At 59.6% G+C, this 18,519-nt stretch overlaps 2 protein-coding genes across 13 annotated transcripts; both read left to right on the forward strand.

Moving 5' to 3' along the window:
- Nucleotides 1-545: 545 nt before the first annotated feature.
- Nucleotides 546-13,491, forward strand: CCDC9 (coiled-coil domain containing 9). 12 transcript variants are annotated; one of them, XM_047711758.1, is made up of 15 exons: nucleotides 1,742-1,969; nucleotides 2,220-2,293; nucleotides 2,439-2,543; nucleotides 4,184-4,285; nucleotides 4,482-4,730; nucleotides 6,115-6,198; nucleotides 6,312-6,485; nucleotides 7,358-7,539; nucleotides 10,073-10,119; nucleotides 10,222-10,354; nucleotides 10,804-10,894; nucleotides 10,982-11,213; nucleotides 11,711-11,803; nucleotides 12,734-12,783; nucleotides 13,353-13,491. In XM_047711758.1, the coding sequence occupies exons 1-15, from the start codon at nucleotides 1,756-1,758 to the stop codon at nucleotides 13,368-13,370; spliced, it is 1,848 nt and encodes a 615-aa protein (XP_047567714.1). In that variant the 5' UTR covers nucleotides 1,742-1,755; the 3' UTR covers nucleotides 13,371-13,491. The 12 variants fall into 12 exon arrangements, with proteins under 12 accessions (XP_047567722.1, XP_047567720.1, XP_047567721.1 ...); XM_047711762.1 differs by lacking the exon at nucleotides 11,711-11,803; XM_047711757.1 differs by lacking the exon at nucleotides 13,353-13,491 and having other exon boundaries at nucleotides 12,734-13,265.
- Nucleotides 13,492-14,404: 913 nt separating this feature from the next.
- INAFM1 (InaF motif containing 1) lies at nucleotides 14,405-15,191 on the forward strand. The gene has a single exon (XM_047711767.1). The coding sequence runs from the start codon at nucleotides 14,416-14,418 to the stop codon at nucleotides 14,845-14,847; it is 432 nt and encodes a 143-aa protein (XP_047567723.1). The 5' UTR covers nucleotides 14,405-14,415; the 3' UTR covers nucleotides 14,848-15,191.
- Nucleotides 15,192-18,519: the final 3,328 nt, after the last annotated feature.

Below are 18,519 nucleotides of genomic sequence, written 5' to 3' on the forward strand. Positions count from 1 at the left end.
CCGCCGTTACCCGGAGGCCTCTCTGTAAGGTATCTCCCACATTTCTGTATCTGTTATTTCGTATTTACTTGTGCCTCCCCTCACCAGCTCAACTCCTTGACCCCCTTCCTCCCCATGCACTGCACCTTACCCCAGCCTGGCACTCAGTCCAGGAAAGATTCAATCGGTTGAAATTTTTAAGCTTCTACTCTAAGGTTTCACTGGCAGGAGCGTGAGGGATTCCCCAGCCACTTCCAGCACAATCTGGCAGGTCAGATTTTCAGGAGTCTTTGCCTCGTGCCTGGTACCTATTTATTGGAACCAGGAAAGAGGAAGCAGGTAAACGCCAGAAAGGGGCTGTTGTCTCCTTTCCCCCGAAGGAGGTAATCTAGGCCAAACGAAGTTGAGCAAGCTTCCAGAATACCCCTGCGGACCACCTAGACACACTCCCGCCTGCACCCGCGGGGGCGCGGCGCCTTTAAGGTTCCCGGAAACGGGCCGGCAGGACCGGAAGTGACCCTCTTTAGTTCCCCTCTTCACGTGGTGCGGGCGGGAAGTGACGCGAGCGGCCCGGGAGCTGCGGACGCGGAGGCCGACGGAGCCGGAGTAGCGGACGCCGCGGGGTCTCCGGGACAGGTGACCGGGGGAGGGGGTCGGGAGCGCTCCCGGAGGGGGCGGGGCCTGGCGTCCCACGTGGGGCGGGAGAGGGAGCGGGTGCGGGTGGGGCAGCGTACTCTGCGGGGGGCGGGACAGGACGCCCACATGGGAAGCTGGAGGGGCCCCGGTGGGGCGGGACGTCGGCGGGTGGGCAGGACCCGGGCGGGCCGGGCTGTGGGTGGGGCCGGGGCGTGGGGCTGAAAAGTTGTGCCCGTGCTGGGGGCGGAGCCAAAGTGTGGCCCAGAGAGCTAGGGGGCGGGGCTGGCACGCTGGCCGATCGTGCTGGGGGCGGGGCCAGAAAGTTTTGCCTGAGCGTGGAGTGGCTCCAGATCGTCGGCCCTGACTTCCGAGGGTGGGGCCGGGGCCAAAAAGTTGTGGGTGGCAGGGACGGAGCCAGGGTGCTGGCGGGGCATGCTGAAGGTGGAGCCAGAAAGTTTTGCCGGGTGTCTGAGCGTTCGCGCGGACGCTGGAGGCGGGGCCAGAACCTCGGAAGGGGTACTGGGGGCGGGGCCATAGTTTGACACGACGAGGCGGGGCTGGGCGGCAGGGGGCGTGACCGGGAGGTTGGCTGGGCAAATCGGAGGTGGGGCCGGTGTAATAACGCGAGAGTAGGGGGCGTGTTCAGGCTGTTGCTGTGGGAACCAGGGGGCGGGGCCTGGGGGAGGGCTGGGAGAATCAGAAGCGGGTCCGGTTAAAGACGCGCATGTGGGCGGGGTCAAAGGATTAGCGGGAAAGGCGGGGTGAGAAAGTTGGTCCTGGGGTGGGGCGGGGCCGTGGCCTTCCCGACCCGGTAGAGGCTGGAGCTTTTTCCTGCAAAGGCGCGCGCGGGTGGGGCAGTTTTCTGCGTCGGGGCGGGTAGAGTGTTCCCTGGGTTGAGCCAAGCCCAGGAAGCCTCGCCAGTGGACACCGGGCCTGTTTTGGGGATATATGCGGGGTTGTTGGGGAGGCAGCGGTACCTTTCTCCGGACGTTGGAGGCGGGGCTAGGACATCCCAGAGGGAGGCGTGGGTTTAAAGAGCTCTCCCAGGGTCGGGGCAACGTGTAGGGTTCGAGCTTGTTTTTGTGTGGGGTTATTTTGAACCGTTCCTGGGAAAGAGGTGGGTTTAGACGGTTCACGGGGATGGAGGGGCACCGGAGTGGGCAAAGAAAGGTGGGCCTAGAATCTTCTTGTATAGATGGGGAGCGGGAGGATGTGTCTAAAGCACTCCGGAGATGGAGGCCTGGGTTAAAACTCCCAGCACTGGGGTCTAGAGGCTGGGCTAGAATCTTCTTTTGGAAGGGAGCAGTGTTGGATGTTTCCTTAAGCTGTAGGGTGGGACCAGAGCTTTCCCAAGGTGGGTGCGACTCTAGTGTTTAAAGTAGGGAATGGGCACAAATGTCCAGGAGGTGGTGGACTCTAGATTTCTCCGGGTAGGGGTCGGGCTCACACAAGAAGAGGGAATGGTAATGAGGACTAAAATTCTCTTGGGGGTGCAGCTGGGGTTGTTCATGTGCATGTGTGTTTGGGAGGATCCCGGGTATGGGTGAGATGGAAGCAGACTGGGGAGACATTGGCCTTAGTCCTTTTGTTCCCTTTGCCTTCAGGAACCCCCAGTGCTGTGTCCAGATTCTGCAGGGGAAGGTTGCTGGGACCCTGGCCCCACCTTGCCAGTGGAATGGTGAGATGGAAAGTGGGCTCTCTAGAATCTACGCTTTGGGTCAGGGGCTTGGGAGGAGGGGACCCAAGGACTCAGACCCTGGATCCAATGGCACTGGGTTGGGTATAGGTTTTTCTTACTGTTCTCAGCTGTCTCCTTCTCTCAGTCAGCCACACTGGATCTGAAATCGAAGGAGGAGAAGGATGCCGAGTTGGACAAGAGGATCGAGGCTCTTCGGCGAAAGAATGAGGCCCTCATCCGGCGCTACCAGGTGCCCTAGCCCCGCCCTGGGAGACCCCATCCCCTCTCCTCCCCGCAGTGAGTTTCCCTCACCTCTCCCTTCAAATCTTTTCATGGCTCCCCATCACTCTCAGGATAAAAGCCAAAGGCCTTAGCCTGCCATTCCTTCTTTCATTCCATCGTTCCATCGTTCATGCAGGAATGCTTATGGGGCCTTCACTGCCAGGCTCTAGGCTGAGTGTGGCTGGACACACAGCTATGACTGAGACATCCATGAGGTCATTGCAGACTTCACAGTCCGGAGTTCACAGTCCAATGGGAGCACCGGCCACTCTGCAGGCCGTGCTGACCCGCAGTAGGGCTGGGGTGAGCCACAGGAGTTTAGAGGTCAGGCGGGAGCCAAAGGCGGCTCTTCACCCAGTGTGGGGGATACTTGGGAGGGCTTCCTGGAGGAGGAGATTCTGAGACCCGAAGGGTGAGTTAACCAGCTGGAAAGAAGAGCCGTACATTTCAGGCAGAGGGAATAGTTTGTGTAGAAACTCAGAGCTTAAGGTTGGAAGGTCCGCGGAGGGATATTGACCCTGGCAGCCAGACTGGGTGTTTGGACTTTCTCTTGACGGCACCGGGGAGCCCTGGAGGGCTTTGGAGCCGGAGCGGGATCAGGTCAGAGTAGCCTTTTAGGAAGAGCTCCCTGGCTGCTGTGTGGTGTTGGTTGGGAGGAGGGGGTACCGGAGCCCAGAGACCAAAGAGGAAGGAGAGGAGGTGCCGGGCGTGGGACAGGGCTTTTGGGAGGGCTCAGTGACAGGCTGTGAGGAGTGAGAGGTCATGATGCGGCCGAGGTCTTTGTCAAAAGTGCCAGGGTGGTTGGCGGGGCTCTTCCTGAGAAGAGGCCTGAGAGTAAGAATGGGTTTCATTTATTCATTTTTCATGCATTCATTCATTTACATAAAAAAAAAAAAAAAAGAAGAGGCGTATTGAGTTTCTGTTGCGTGTCATGGATGATTCTAGCTTTGGGGTATACATCAGTGAACAAAAGAGCCAGATACCCCTGTCCTCAGGCAGCATCTGTTGCAGGGGGGAAGGCAGACAATAGGCAAAATACATGTAATGCCGGGTAGTGAACAGGAGAAGGGCCAAGAGAATAGTAGGAAAGGTCAGGGAAGGCTTCTCTGAGAAGGGGACATTTCAGGAGCAGAAACCTGAAGGAGGAGGGAAAAAAAAAATGAAATCTGAAGGAGGTGAGGGACTAAAGGCTCTCTGGGGTAAGAGTGTTCCCAGCAGAGGGGGCAGTAGGCGCAAAGGCCCTGAGGCAGGTCTGAGCCTGATATGTTCTAGGAACAGTGAGAAGGGCAGGGTGAGTGAGGGGGAGAAGATGGGGGAGAGGGTAGGGGATGAGGTCAAGTGGTCATGAGGCTGGACGCTGTAGGGCCCCATAGGTTGTGGGGAAGCCTTTGGCTCATACTCAAGAGATGGGTACCCCAGGAGGCTTCTGAGCTGGAGAATAGCATGGTGTGGCGGTGGTGGTGGGGAAGATGCTGAACTGACCAGCTTTCCTGTCAAGCTCAGCAGAGAGGCCTAGGTAGGGGCTAGTCTTGGGGGGAGTTCAGGGGGCTATGGGAATCCAGCTGGCACCAGTACCTCTGACACTTTCCTCCTGCTGTTTGGTTCTAGGAAATCGAGGAGGACCGGAAAAAAGCCGAACTTGAGGGAGTGGCTGTGACAGCTCCCCGGAAAGGCCGCTTGGTGGAGAAGGAGAACATGGCGGTGGAGGCGGTGAGCTCCGCACTGGGGTGGGGGACTCTTTAGGACAGAGAGAGGGTGAGCATGGAGACCTGGGGCCTGAGATCCCTTCCGTGCTGGCTGCCTCACCTCTGGGGCTGGCCTCCGATCTCACTGCTGCTCTCAGGGTTTGGGGGGTCCCAGTCTCCTCATCCCGGTGACTGTACTTTTCCTCCCTTCCCTCCTCCAGGAGAAGAGCTTGGGTCCCTCCCGGAGGTCTCCTGGGACCCCACGACCTCCAGGGGCCAGCAAGGGAGGCCGGATGCCCCCCCAGCAGGGAGGTCGGGCAGGCATGGGCCGGGCGGCCCGCAGCTGGGAGGCCAGTTCTGGGGAGCAGCCTCGAGGAGGAGCTGGTGGCCGTGGCAGGAGGGGCCGGGCCAGGGGGTCCCCTCATCTCTCTGGAGCTGGAGATGCCTCAGCTGCCGACCGCAAATCCAAGGTAGAAGCCCGGGATAGGCCGGGGTCATCCAGCAGAGGCCCTTACGCTTACCGTCTCGTTGCTCTTTGGTCCTACTCTCAGCGTGGACCGGTGTTTGTTTGTCTGTCCGCCTCTCCATCAGCTTTTTCGGTCCCCCCGTCGGCTCTTTCTCGCTCTCATTCCTCCCTCCCTCCCCCTGACGGGTGCTTCGTGTGCTCTCCCTGTTTTTTTTTTTTTTTTTTTTTAATCCCCCTCATGTTGCTCATTCTGGTGCAACGTTTCCGTCCGGTCCATGTGCGCTCGCTCGCTCTCTTACTCTGTCCATCTCGCAGCTGGATTTCTTCGTGGGGAGCAGTGATGTCCCTGCAACTGCCCTCCCTCCCGGATGCGCGGGTCAGGGGCTGGGAGACTGTCTAGCAGAGCGGCTCAGGGCCCACCGTGGACTTGGGGTCAACTTGGTTCGATTAATTCCCTGCCCTTGGGCAGCTCACTCCCCCCTGGGAGCTTCTGAGTTCTCAGGAGAGTAAAAGAGTCAGGTTTCAAGCGTATTGCGAGCATGCTGGGACATCAGGCATCGAAGCCCTCCGGGGAAGCACTTGAAGAACATTCCTTGTGGGTCTTTATGATTTGCACACGTTAAGCTGCTGTCCTCAGAAGACCTCAGGACACCGTGGCTTAACCCAGGTGGAAGTTTATTTCTCCCCCGTGTGTCAAGCTGTGGGAATGCAAATGTCCTCTCTGGCAACTTGGCCATGTGCTCATCTAAAGTTCTGTTCCCACAGAAGAAGGGGAGAATGGATTGTGCGGCGGAGTGGGGGGCACCTCACCATCTGCCAGGTTATTACTGCTGTTACGGACATCATTTCTGTGACAGCTGTGGGGTGTTGTGGTCCCTGGCTCCTTTTCCGGCTACAGGGGTCCCCTGGAAAGATTGGCGGCTGCGATCTATTATAGTGGGAAACCAAGGGGAGAAGGCGGAGGGGACGACATCTGGAGGGGATCGGATGCGGGCTCGGGAGCGATCTGGTGTGTTACAGCCACACCTTATGGTGCCCTCAGTTCCTCCAGCGTTGAATCCTGATGACAAAGGGCTGCCTACCAGGGACTCCCTGCCTGGGGTTTCCCTAGGTCCCCTCTGCCTCGTACAAACCCCAGTTCCAGACCCCAGCAGGAAAGCGGGCGCCCAGCACATGCCACACCGTTGGCACAGACAGCCGAGGTGCTTTGAGCTCCCTTCATAGCTAACCGTTGCCCGGGAACGTGCCGGGAGCCGAATGCCCAGATGCCAGCCCGGAGCTGGACTGGCGAGCAGGCCCGTCTGCAGAGAGTCTCTGGCCTGCTGTGGTTGTTCCTCCGCGCGGATGCTGACGCCCGGTGTCCCTGTCTGTGTCCTGCCTGCCCCCAGGAGTGGGAGGAGCGGCGCCGGCAGAACATTGAGAAGATGAACGAGGAGATGGAGAAGATAGCAGAGTACGAGCGCAACCAGCGGGTCAGTGCCCTGGGTGTCCCTGCGGCGGGGCGGAGCCGCCTGGCCCCCCCCCCCCCCCCCCCCCCCCCCCGTGAGCTCTCCAACTCCTCCTCCCCCACTCCCTGTGCCTGCAGGAAGGTGTGCTGGAGCCCAACCCGGTGCGTAACTTCCTGGATGACCCCCGACGACGCAGCGGGCCCCTGGAGGAGCCTGAGCGGGACCGGCGGGAAGGCAGCCGCCGGCATGGGCGCAACTGGGGGGGGCCTGACTTCGAGCGGGTGCGCTGTGGCCTAGAGCAGGAGCGGCAGGTGGGTGCCGACAGCCGGGGCACCCTGGGTCGAGCCCCAGTCTGCCAACAGCCTGTCCTTCCTGCAGCGACCGTTGATGGGGGGGTGCCAGGGGCGTGCCTGAGCACCAGGCCCAGGGTGGCCAAGACAGCGGGTGGGGGGGCAGCCTCCCCTCCCCGTCTTTCAGCCCCGAGCTGATGGTCCGTTCTCGTTTGGGCACCATCGTGCTTTCCTCTTTAGCTTTATGGAGCCTTTGGGTGACGTCCTCTCGGGATTGTCAGTAGTGTTTATGGGATCTTTTGGGTGCTGGATATGGACTTAGGTGCTAGGGCTTTTTCTTTTTATTTATTTTCTTTCTTTTTTTAAGATTTTATTTACTTGAGGGAGAGAGAACAAGCGAGCAAGCACAAGTGGGGGGACTTGGTAGAGGGAGAAGGAGAAGAGACTCCTCGCTGAGCAGGGAGCCCGACGGGACTCGATCCCAGGACCCAGAGATCATGCCCTGAGCTGAAGGCAATGACTTTAATGACTGAGCCACTCAGGTGCCCACTGGGACTGTCTTAGGGCCAAGCTCCTGCCCCAATGAAATTGATTCGGGGGGGGGGGGGGTGTGCTGTGTAAACCAACCTGCAGTGGGGTGTCAGGTAGTGCGAAAGGTTGTGAAGAAAACTCCAGCAGGGAGAGGGACTAGAGAGGGCGCTACCTGAGAGGGAGCGATCTGGGACGGCCTCTCCGCAGAGGTGCCTTGGGAGCTGACCTGGTTCCAGCCTCCAGCCTGTCCCCCATTGTGTTGGGCATGGCCCTACTGCTGAGTGCAGCAGGCACATGGGGGAGAGGCTGGGGTGGGCCGGGCTGGGGAAAGGGGCCCTGACTGCCTGTCTGTGGGTGGGCAGGGCCGCCGGGCCGGCCTAGGCGGCGCTGGTGACATGACGCTGTCCATGACGGGCCGGGAGCGGTCAGAGTATCTGCGCTGGAAGCAGGAGAGGGAGAAGATCGACCAGGAGCGGCTGCAGAGACACCGCAAGCCCACTGGCCAGTGGCGGCGGGAGTGGGATGCCGAGAAGACCGACGGGATGTGAGTGTCCCCTCTGCTCGCCCCCGTTTGGCTCCTTGGCCTTGACCCCGACTTCCCTCTGTCTCTGTCTCTGGCATCCCGGCTGGGCTTGGCTCCCAGGTGCAGGCTGTGCTCTGCTCCCCGTGGGTTCGTTCCGGGGCTCAGGCGGCAGACGCTCTCCGGAGAAGTGCCGGGCATGGCGTTGGCAGGTGCGCGGGAGGGAGGGGGACACGCTCCCTGCCCTGTTGGCGACGGCGGCATTGCTGTGGCGGGAAACTAAGCTGATCTAGTTGGTGGTTTGTGTAGCGGTGCCCTGGCTAAGGGCATGGATGGAAGTTCTAAACAGGGAAGGTGCAAGGACGGGCAGCCAGTGATGAGACCTTCAAACTGCATGCCCGCCCCCCAACCCACACCCCTCATCCGGGGGGCACTTTTACCCTTATCTGGCCGGGTCCCCTTTTGGGCCCCAGGAAGCAGCCCGTTAGTCCAACTTCAGGAGAAGCTCTTCCTTGTGTCATTGATAGGAGGGTGGTCTCTGGACCGAAGAGCCAGCCAGCAGTCATCGTTAGATCTGCAGCTGGAGTTTATTTATTTATTATTTTTATTTGGGGGGGGCGGGGGCAGAGGGTGAGACAAAGACAATCCTCACGCAGACTCCCTGCTGAGTGCAAAGCCCCACGTGGGGCTTGATCCCATGACCCCAACATTATGACGGGAGCTGAACTCAAGAGTCGCACGCCCAGCCGACTGAGCCCCCCGGCCGCCCCTGCCGTTGTCGTCGTTATGCCGTGCTCCCTGCCCTGCTGCTCGGGAAGGTCTCACGCCGGCCCTGTTTGGTTGGTGCTGGCTGGACAGAGAGGCTGTTGGCTGTGTGCCCAGTGCACGGAGCGTTCATTTCTGGATCAGGGGGCAGAGCTTGTGCAAGTGTGAGAATACGTTGCACAGATACTGTAGCTGACCCTTTGGAGGCTTAAATTTAGGGAGACCTTGTCCGGGTTCGTCCCTTGTATCTCTGACGCAGCTTGCAGCTGGTCCGTTAGCGCGTGCGTGCTTTGATTTCCATAGCTTTTTTTTTTTTAAAATTTTATTATTTTTTTTTTTATTTTTTAAAAGATTTTATTTATTTATTTGACAGAGAGAGATCACAAGCAGGCTCCCTGCTGAGCAGAGAGCCCGATGCGGGACTCGATCCCAGGACTCCGAGATCATGACCTGAGCCGAAGGCAGCGGCTTAACCCACTGAGCCACCCAGGCGCCCAAGATTTTATTTTATTTTATTTTTTTAAAGATTTTATTTATTTATTTGACAGAGAGAGATCACAAGCAGGCAGAGAGGCAGGTAGAGAGAGAGGAGGAAGCAGGCTCCCTGCTGAGCAGAGAGCCCGATGCGGGGCTCGATCCCAGGACCCTGAGATCATGACCTGAGCCGAAGGCAGCGGCTTAACCCACTGAGCCACCCAGGCGCCCCCCAAGATTTTATTTTTTAAGATTTATTTTATTTTTTAAGATTTTACTTATCTATTTGATAGAGTTATAGCGAAAGAAGGCACAAGCAGGGGAGTAGCAGCCAGAAGGAGAAGCAGGCTCCCCACTGACCAGGCAGCCCGATGTGGGGCTTGAATCCAGGACCTTTGGATCATGATCTGAGCTGAAGGCAGACACTTAACCAACTGAGCCACCCAGGCTCCCCAGCAAAAAAAAAAAAATTTTTAAGATTTTGAGGGAGAGCGAGAGCATGCACGGCTAGTTGTGGAGGGTAGAGGGAGAGGGAGAAGCAAGCTCCCCACTGAGCAGGGAGCCCCACGCGGGGCTTGATCCTGGTACTCCACCAGGATCGTGACCAGAGCTGAAGGCAGATGCTTAACTGACTGAGCCACATAGGCGCCCCTGTCAGCAAATATTTATTGAGTCTCTCTCTTATCTGTGTCATGAAAGGTGATGGCAATACAGTGATGAATGAAACACTTCTGCCTTCAGGGAGCCTTGAGTCGAGTTGGAAAGGTAGACACTCGATCCAGGGGCAGGTCACAAAGAACAGGAAAGAATATGGAGAGGGATGGAGGCTCTTGTTTTAGACTTTGGTGATATATATAAAATAACATGTGATTATGTTAGGGGTTTAGGAGGGTCTGAGCTGAGGCCTGGAGGAGGTGAGGGTGCAGGCCACTGAAAAGTCTGGGGAACTGTCCCAGGAGCAGCAGGTGCAAAGGCCCTGAGGCGGAGCTCTGTGTGGTAGGAGACTCTGCTTAGCTGGGGAGATGGGAGACAGTGATAGGAACTGAGGCCAGACTGGAAGCTAGAGATCATGTACTTCCTAAATTTTTGTTTTTTTGGGGTCAAATACTGACTTTTTTCTGTTTGTCACTACAATGCCAAGTTTGCCTCTTTTCCGTCCCCTGATCCTGTCTGCCTTCTAATCAGTGACCTCCTCTGGTTGACCATCTGTGATCTTGATTTTTGACCCTGGCCCCCATCTGTCTCCCTCTCTCTTCCCACCCCTCTTGCTCCCACTGTTCCCCCAGCTGCGTGCTCACCCCCTTTCTCTTTTTCCCAGGTTCAAGGATGGCCCAGCTGCTGCCCTCGAACCATCCCACCGCTATGGTGAGTGGGTGTCCTGGGGCGGGGGGGCAGCTGGCAGGGCCCGGCGCAGGGGTTACTTTGCGCCACGCCCCTGTCCCCGACTCCTCCTGGATTCTGTTGCAGATGACGAGGCCTGGACACGGCCCCCCAAGCCCCCCACTTTCAGGGAGTTCCTGACCCAGCACAAAGCGGAGGTCAGCCGCAGGAGGAGGAAGAGTAGCCGACCCCAGACCAAGGCAGCCCCTCGTGCCTACAGGTGGGGGCACCCCTTCCTTTGGTGTGTGCACACCCCTGTGCCCCCAGCAGGGCTTCTGGCTCGATCCGTGGTGGTTCTGACTCCTGCACGTGGGGGCATGTCTGTGCTGTCTCGCCCCGTCTTTTCTCGGTGCTCGTCTCTCTGTGGGTCTGGCTCTTGTTTCTGGGGAGATCGGGCCTAGCTCTCTGCTTTACCTCCATCTCTCCCTTCATCTCCATTCGCTCCTCTTCTGCCACCTGGCGCCCCTCCATCTGTCTGTCCCTGACACCTGGGGACACCCCCCCATTTCCTCCTCGGCTTTCCCATGTGCTGGCTTCGCTCCTGGAAAGCTCCAGCCCCCTCACGCCCTGAGTTGAATTTGGCAGCTTTTCTCCAGGGGAGGACGTGGAGGTGAGATGCCCCTTCTTCCTGGCCACCCGGGCCTCACCTCTTTCCTCTGTCCCCTCCAGTGACCATGATGACCGCTGGGAAACGAAGGAGGCAGTGTCCCCGGCCCCTGAGGCCCCCCAGCCCACTGCCCCTGAGGAGACGGCCACGCAGGTAAGGCGGGCTCTCATCACTGGGGAGGGGGCCTGGGGGTGCTCGGGGCCCACCTCCTCTCCCCGACCTGCCTCGTGTTCCCCACAGCCACTGGAGACCCCAGCTCCTCCTGCCCACCGGCCCCCTGAGGATGAGGGGGAGGAGGATGAGGGGGAGGATGAGGAGTGGGAAGATGTGAGTGAGGAGGAGGAGGAAGAGGAGGTCGAGGAAGAAGAAGAAGAGGCTGATGAGGAGGAGGAAGAACCAGCCCAAGACCACCAACCCCCGGAGGCAGAGGCCACCAGAAGCCCTACGGGAAGCCGCACCGGAAGTCCCACCGGTGAGCAGGCTGACACAGAGCCACCCGGGCCAGAGAAGCCCCTGCCACTGCCCCAGGCCCCTGCCACGCCTTCTAGCCCCTTTTTACCCCCTGGGGACCACCAGCCTGTGTCTGACTGGGGTGAAGAGATGGAGCTGAATTCTCCCCGGGATGCTCACCTGGCTGGTGTCCTGTCCCCGGGCGAGGCCTGGCCTTTTGGAAATGCATGAAGCTAGCTGCTTGTGTGTGTGCGCGCGCCCGCGCTCCGGGGGTGCACTGGCCGTGGGGACTGTCTGGGGCTGGGCCCCAGGACCCTGGGTGCCCCACCGCCCTGGTGGCTAGGGAGGACAGCCCATACCTGTCTCTGGAATGCCCCGTCCCCAATAAAGAGTTCAAGTCCTCAAATGATACTCCCCAAGTGTGTCCTTGAACACCCCTCACTCCCCCAGGGCCTTCTCTCTCAGGGTGGGGGAGAACTGGGAGGGGTAGGGACTTGACTGGGCCTCCTCCTTCCCCAGGAGGTGACCAGCCAGCCCCAGCCTCCCTGGAGAGTGGGCCCAGCCTCCCAGGAACCCAGAAAGCTGAGGAGGAAAGGTCTGACGCAGCTCCAGGTGGGGGAGTGGACGGGGCCCAATGGGGCCAGCTTCCTTCCTCTTTTTCTCCCTCTGGCGCTGAGGGGAGGGTTTGGGGAGAGTAGGACAGAGCGGAGCTGGGTACGTGGGGCGTAGCTGTGGACGTGCGGGTGAGGCTACAGTACTAGGGTCCTGCGAGACTGGGGCCAAGGTCAAGGAGGTGCAGCTAACGAGAATCTCGTGCTAGGGGATTGAGTGGAGGGGGGAGAGGGGCTGTGAGGAGGTGGAGCCGAGATGGGACTGGGATTTGGAGGCAGACCCCAGTGTCTGGGGATGTCCTCTAAAAGTGATGGGGTGGGGCTAGGTTCAAGGGGGCGGGGCTGAGGGCAAAATTAGGAATTTAAATGGGAGAGGGGTAGAATTACGGATTTAGCTGCGGGCAGGATGGGCGTTTTGAGGTCTAACCACGTAGGATAAATTAGAATAGAAACGCAGACCCCCATGAGAATGTTGGGCCCAAGGCTGCTTCCACCTCCATCAAACTAGTTTGCGATCCAGGGACCTCCCCAGGAGCGGGGTTAGAGTTTGGGGCAGAGCCAAGGGAGATCTGGTCAGCACTCTTCGTGGGCAAGGGCAGAGAGGGACAGGTCCAATAGGGCGGGCGTGATGCGAGTCAGTTTATGCCCGTGGGAGTGTGAGGGGGGCGGCGGCTGGGGTGTGCGAGGACAGAGTTTAGGGTGACTACAATGATTTCATCGGTTGTAAACAGGCTTCTGTTGGGGTGCACGAAGCTTGTGGGTCCTTTGCGATGATGAGGGGAGTCCGAGACCCATAAACCATTTAGCACGGGGCGACTGCAGCCGGGCTTAGTTGGGATCAGAGACAGAACTGGACGGGGCGGGGGAGGAGGTGTCCTGGTGGAAGGTGGGAGAGACTGTCCCCTCCGCTGACTGCCTCTTCTTTTCTCAGAGGCGGGCACCGAGGGCCAGGAGACCGCGGAGATCACCGACTTCCAGAGGGTGCGTTTCTGTAAGGTGCTGGCTGCCGCTCCACCACCGGGGGCCGCCCGCTGACCGCGCCCGCCGACCGTGGCCTCTGCGCTCTGCACTAACCTGCCGCCTTGCGCCTCTGTCCTCTGCTTCCGTCACACTCCCGCCAGAAGAGGGTTAAATGTAAGGGGGGGCGGAGCCAGGGACCGTGAACGGGGTGGGGTCAGGGCAATAGTCCCGTCTCACGCTTCAGGGGGCGCCGTGGCACCGGGAGGGCTGAGACGCCCCCTAATCACCCACCTAATGGAAGCCATGGGGTGATAGATGCCGGTCCCCGGGCCTAGATTGCTGCCTTCCGGTTTACATCTGGGGCCTGGCAGATAGCCGGTGACTCTTCCACTGGACTCGGAATTACCGGGCCACCGCCCCGTCGCCTATTAAACGCAGTGCTTCCGCTAACCTTTGAACTGTGTTTCTGGCCGGGCAGGCTGGGTTGCTATGTTTGGCGGGCTTTTCTGTGGCGGAAGAGGCGGGAGGAAGGGGGTCTTCCTTTCTCCACCCCCCTGATACGTCTTCCCTCCCCTCCCCTCCTCCCGCAGGCCTCCCCGAATTCCTGAAGACGCTGCTGGGAGGGGACTGAAGCTTCCCCGCCTTGATGGGGTGGGGGCGGCAGGAGGGGGTTAGTCTGGATTCCCAGGCTGCGCTCTCTCCTCCCCGGAGACCGCTCTGAATCCCGTGACTTTAGGGAGAGGGAGAAATAGAGGGTGGTGGGGAGGAGTTGGGGAAGGGGCGTGATTGGGTTGTGGGGCCCAGCTGGGGCTTCGGGGGTGTTTAGGCCTCAGGACACTACGGAGGAGGTCCCGCCGGGGGCGTGGTTAGGATGCCGGCGCGGGGCCAGAATTCTGGCGGACGGAGTTAGAGCGCAGAATGGCCTTAGATGTGGGATGGAGCGGCGAGAGCCGGTTTAGATGGGCGTTCCTAATGCGGGTGTGGGGTGCAGCCCTCGGTCGGGGGCGTGTTCAGTACGGTGCTAGAACTAGTGGAGTGAGGCGGAGGATAGGGGTGGAGCCTGGACTAGAGAGCGTGAGTCCAGGGAGAGAAGAGGGCGGCTTCGAATGCAATAGATTGCGAGTCTGATTCGGAGAAAGGCAAGTTAGAAGCGGAGCGGGCCTGTGAGGCTTGAACCTCGCAGGGCCGTGGAGCTCGGAGGCGGGGCTGGATGCCTGGGAGAAGTCTGAATCCCGAAAGGGGATGGGGTTAAGGCTGGGGGAGGAGGCCAGAAAGGGGAGGGCGGGGCTAGACTCTGGGCGGGCTCTCAGGTAAGAGGTGTGTGCATCACACCGAAGCCGGGCGGTAGTCGGAAGCGCAGGGAGCTAGCTTTGCAGGCCTAGGGCGGGGTCAGAGCTAAGTGAGGGGTGGGGTCGGGACGCTAGTTAAGCCTTAGCTTGATGGTGGTTGGCTGGAGACTGGGGAGGGGGCGGACCCAGAGCCCGGAGGAGACCCGCCCGTTCGGGGGCGTGACCATGCTGGCGGGGGCGGGGTTGGACGAGGGAGATTTAGAACGCGGAGGCGGTCCTCCGAGGGGGTGGGTGGCGGGGGCGGGCCTGGGCGCGGGGGCGGGGCCTGCGCTGGCCGCTGCGCGGGGCCCAGTGGGCTGCGGGGATGCGGGGCACGAGCTGCGTGGGCGGCGGCGGCGAGATCCCGGGTGGCGCCGGGCTGAGCGAAGGCCCGCGGGGCCGCTGGTTGCGCCTCGCCCCGGTCTGCGCCTACTTCCTCTGCGTCTCGTTGGCCGCCGTGCTGCTCGCCGTCTACTACGGGCTCATCTGGGTTCCCACGCGGCCCCCCGCGGGCCCCGCCGGCCCGCCGCCCAGCGCGCCGTTCCCTCCGTGCGCCGCCCGTCCGGGCGCGCCGCCTGCCCTGGCGCCCGCCGCTGCCTCGGTCTCCTGCCTCCTGGGAGCCCCTGGCGGGCCGCGACCCCAGCTCGAGCTGCCGCGCAGCCGCCGCCGCCGCCGCCACAGCGACCCCAGCCGCCGCCCGAACCGTCAGACACCCAGAGAGACGCCGGAGGCCGCGGGGGGTCGAGGACCCGGGTAACCCTCTCTTCCAACCCAAGCTGGATCGCCGCTTCTCGAGAGCCCGTGCCCCTACGGCGGATGCTCCGTTACCCGGTTGGGCCCGGGCTCCCTCTTCATGACATCGCCTAGCGTCTCCGGAGTCGTCATCCAGAAGAATGGGGGTGGGGGCGCCAAGGGGAGCTGGCCCGGGGCCTCGCTCCTCTGCCGTCAGGCCGGGGTCCTCCACCATCTGGCAGACCCCATCCTGATCTCTGCCTCCTGACACCCTCCTAGGATTTTGAGCATAGAGCCCACAGCCCACCGCCCTCCTCTCTCAATCTCCGTGTCCATGTCCCTGTGCAATAAATTCCAGCCCCAACTGCCCGATGCTGTGTTGTATTGTTTGTGAGATGTCTCTACTTTCAAGTTTGTGAGGGGAAGGCCTTACCCGCGTCTGATCTTCATCTCTCTTGCCCTGGGTGGATCGGGTGGCTTCTCCCCTGACCTGGGTGGGGGTGGGGTGGGTGTTCTTCTCTCGCTATTATGTGGTTTTTGGGGCTGGGAGGAGGCTTCTCTGCAATGGGGCAGTTGAAGGTCAGACAGTGTGAAGGACTTCACAGCTCTGCGGATACTTGGGGCAGAAGAGGAGGGCGTCTGGAGGGAGGTAGAGGGTCTGCTCTCCTGTTACAGCACAGGAGATGAGGGGAGAGATGGGATGATTTCGGGCAAGAATTAGGGTTTGGGGGATTGTGACTACTATAATTACAATGTCAGGGATAGAAGCTCAGTCACCCTGAGACGTCAGGATGCTACCAGAAGGGACTGAGGCCTTCATCCTGGGGTCTGAGAGAGGAGGGTGGACAGGGGTGGTAGTGGGCTTCTCTGCCTCCCTGGAAATCACAGAAGAAGTTACCAGCACTGTGCTGCCTTTGAAGAGTCGTACAACCTCCCTGGTCTCCATCACTCCTGGTGGACAGAGGCAGAGAAACAGGTCCTGCTGAAAGAGTCAAAGGTAGTTGAGTCTTTCTTCCTACCCAGAAGACGGAGGCCTGGCTCCGGGCAGGACATTGGACCCTATAGGCAGGAAGCAGTTTTCCTGTCCAGCCTCCTCCCTTGAACTGGGACTTTCCCAGAAGAGTGAAGCTTAGCCTCCTCCCTCAGGCTGGGACATCTGTGGATGAGGACTGGGCTGAGAATGTCAGTCGTTCTGGTTACCTGCCTTTCTCCCTTCTACCTTTCCAGCACCCACTTCCCAGAGGGGGTCTCCAGATGGAAGGGGAACCCAGGAAGACAGCGCCCCTTTATAGTTAGCACAGGTGATGGTTAAAGAGCACTAATTCTGGGGCCAAGATGCCCAGATTCAAATTCCCGCTCTTCCTCCTCTCACTGGCTCTGTGACCTTGGGCAGGTTCCTCAACCTTTCTGGTCCTGTAAAGCGAAGATGATAATAGTACAGAGTTTCAGTGAGGATTAAATAAGCTAGTGAGCTGCCTGGAGCCTTTTGAACAGCATCACATGTTCTTTCTCTCCACCCGATTCTGTCCCTCAGGGATTCAAAAACCCCAGCCTGGATCCCAAGGGACATCAAGTCAATCTGGAGCTTCTGGAGACCAGCAAGTGGTGAGTTGGAGGTGGGGACTGCTGCTGCCTCTCTGTTCCCCCCGGGGCTGTCTTTCTAGCTTCCTGCCCTCTTCTCCCCAGCTCCATTTTTTCCCATCCCTCGGTTTCTCTTCCTGTCTCTGTGTTTCCCTCTCCACCGTCTCCACCTCTCCACCGTCCTCACCTCTCCACCGTCCTCTCCACCGTGTGAAAATTCACACCAAAAGGAGATAAAATAAAGAGCGTAAATAACTCCTATTAGTTCACCTGCCACCGTCTCCACCGTCCTCTCCTGCCCTCCTCTCATGTGTCTCTGGCTCTCTGTCTTCCCCTGACCTGTCTCAGTGTAGTCTTGGCCTCTGTCCCTCACTCGATTCTCTGACTCACTCTCTCGCCTTTCTCTCCCTTTCTCCTCCCTCCCCCATTTTGCCCTCACAGGCCCACCTTGCTCTCCCGCCCAACCTACTTTCCCATTTCTTCCCTGGTTCAGCCCCCTCTGCCCTATCGCTTCCCCTGTGCTGGTCTCTCTTCACGATCTCTCAGTCTCTTTTTTGGCCACTGTCTCCTAATTGTGGGCTTAGCAGACATTGACTGCACCTTTATGATGTGCGAGGCATTATTTTAGGCACTGGGATCACAGCCATGAACAAAACAGGCAAAACTTCCTGCTCTCCAGGGAGCTGACATACTATAGGAGCGACACAAAAAATAGGATTAATAACTTAGATATACGTTATGTCCAGTCATAAGAAGCACCAAGGAGGAAAATAATCAGGGCCAAGGTGACAGAGCGGGATGGAGTTGCTGGTCACTGGGCAGAAGTGAGGGCCGGGGCTGCCGACCTCTGAGGGAAGCTTGTGCCAAGAAGTCGGAACAGCAAATGCGGTGGCCCTTAGGCTCAGGTGCTTGGCTTGTTCAAGGAACCACCACGAGGCCAGTGAGTGAGGAGAGCCGAGTGATGGGGAGAGCAGGAGGAGGTGAGCCGAGAGAGAAAAAGGGGGCCGATTGTGCAGAGCCTAGCGGGCTGCCCTGAGGACTTTGGCTTTTGCTTGGAGTGAGGTGAAGCCATGGGAAGTCTGTGAGCTGAGGAGGGACAGAGCTAGCTTACCTGTCAACAGGACTCTCTCATTGCGGGGTGGGAAGGAGCGGTACGGGGCGAGGGTGGGAGCGAAGTGGGGAGCCCAGGGAGGAGCCACTCCTGTGGTTCAGGTGAGGGAGGGACGGTGGTGGCCAATGGTGGGTCGATCAAGATGGTGGCCTGGAAGAAAAGTGGGTGGTCAAAATCCGTGGTGTGTGTAAAGTACACGAAGCATAAAAGTTACCATATAAACCATTTTAAAGTGTACGGTACAGGGCATGGAGCACAAGGTTGTGCAACCATCGCTGCCTCCACCCATCTGGTTGCCGTGAGAGGAGGGAGGGATGGAGGGACTGGGCCAGAGGGCCTGAGGCTGGCACAGGGTCGTGAGGGAGTCCGGGTGGCGGTGGGGGCGGTGTGTTTCTCGGGGTCCTCAAGCAAAGGCTGCCCATCAGAGTGCTGGGTGGGGTGGTAGCGGGCGGGCACTAGTACCCGCCGTGCCGTCGTCGGACGGAGCCTCAGGGAAGCATGGCCTTGGCCCCAGCACGGTGGCGCTGTCGGACAGCTGGGCGCTCAGCAAATCATTTCTGGTTCTTTCTGTGCATAGAGTCAGCCTCATGCCCGAGCGGCTTCGCAGGGTGCCTCCCTGAACTCCTTCCCATCCCTCCGAGGGACGGAGGCCTGGCCCCTATTGGTGCGCTGAAGGGCTTTCCTTCAGTTTCATTGGATCAGTGCAGGTCACATGACAAACCTGGAGCCAATGCCTGAGCCTGAGGCAACCGTCAGGTGCGATTGGTTAAGCCTTGGGTTCAACCACTCACTGGCAAGTGAAGGCGGGATTACTCGGAAGGTTTAGGCCAATCAGGACCCATCGCTGGATCAGGCCAAAGCCAGTAGACATCCCATCTGCAGCCGAGCTGCGAAGGGTGGGACTGCCAGGAGGGGGCGCCGAAGGGTCGCCGTCCGCCCGGTCGCCAAGTCCCTGGGGCTGGAATCCCAGGTTTACAATCCAAGTTGGAATCTAAGTGCCGGCAC

Source organism: Lutra lutra, chromosome 17, assembly GCF_902655055.1.
Source record: "Lutra lutra chromosome 17, mLutLut1.2, whole genome shotgun sequence".
Taxonomy (NCBI): domain Eukaryota; kingdom Metazoa; phylum Chordata; class Mammalia; order Carnivora; family Mustelidae; genus Lutra; species Lutra lutra.

Bases quoted from the DNA above. Each gene is read 5' to 3' on its own strand.
- CCDC9 (XM_047711755.1), top strand. From the start codon at position 1,756: ATGGAGGGGCACCGGAGTGGGCAAAGAAAGGTGGGCCTAGAATCTTCT. The intron at 1,970-2,219 runs GTGGGTGCGACT...CTTTGCCTTCAG, and splicing joins GGGACCAGAGCTTTCCCAAG to GAACCCCCAGTGCTGTGTCC. The intron at 4,731-6,114 runs GTAGAAGCCCGG...GCCTGCCCCCAG, and splicing joins CTGCCGACCGCAAATCCAAG to GAGTGGGAGGAGCGGCGCCG.
- INAFM1 (XM_047711767.1), top strand. From the start codon at position 14,416: ATGCGGGGCACGAGCTGCGTGGGCGGCGGCGGCGAGATCCCGGGTGGC.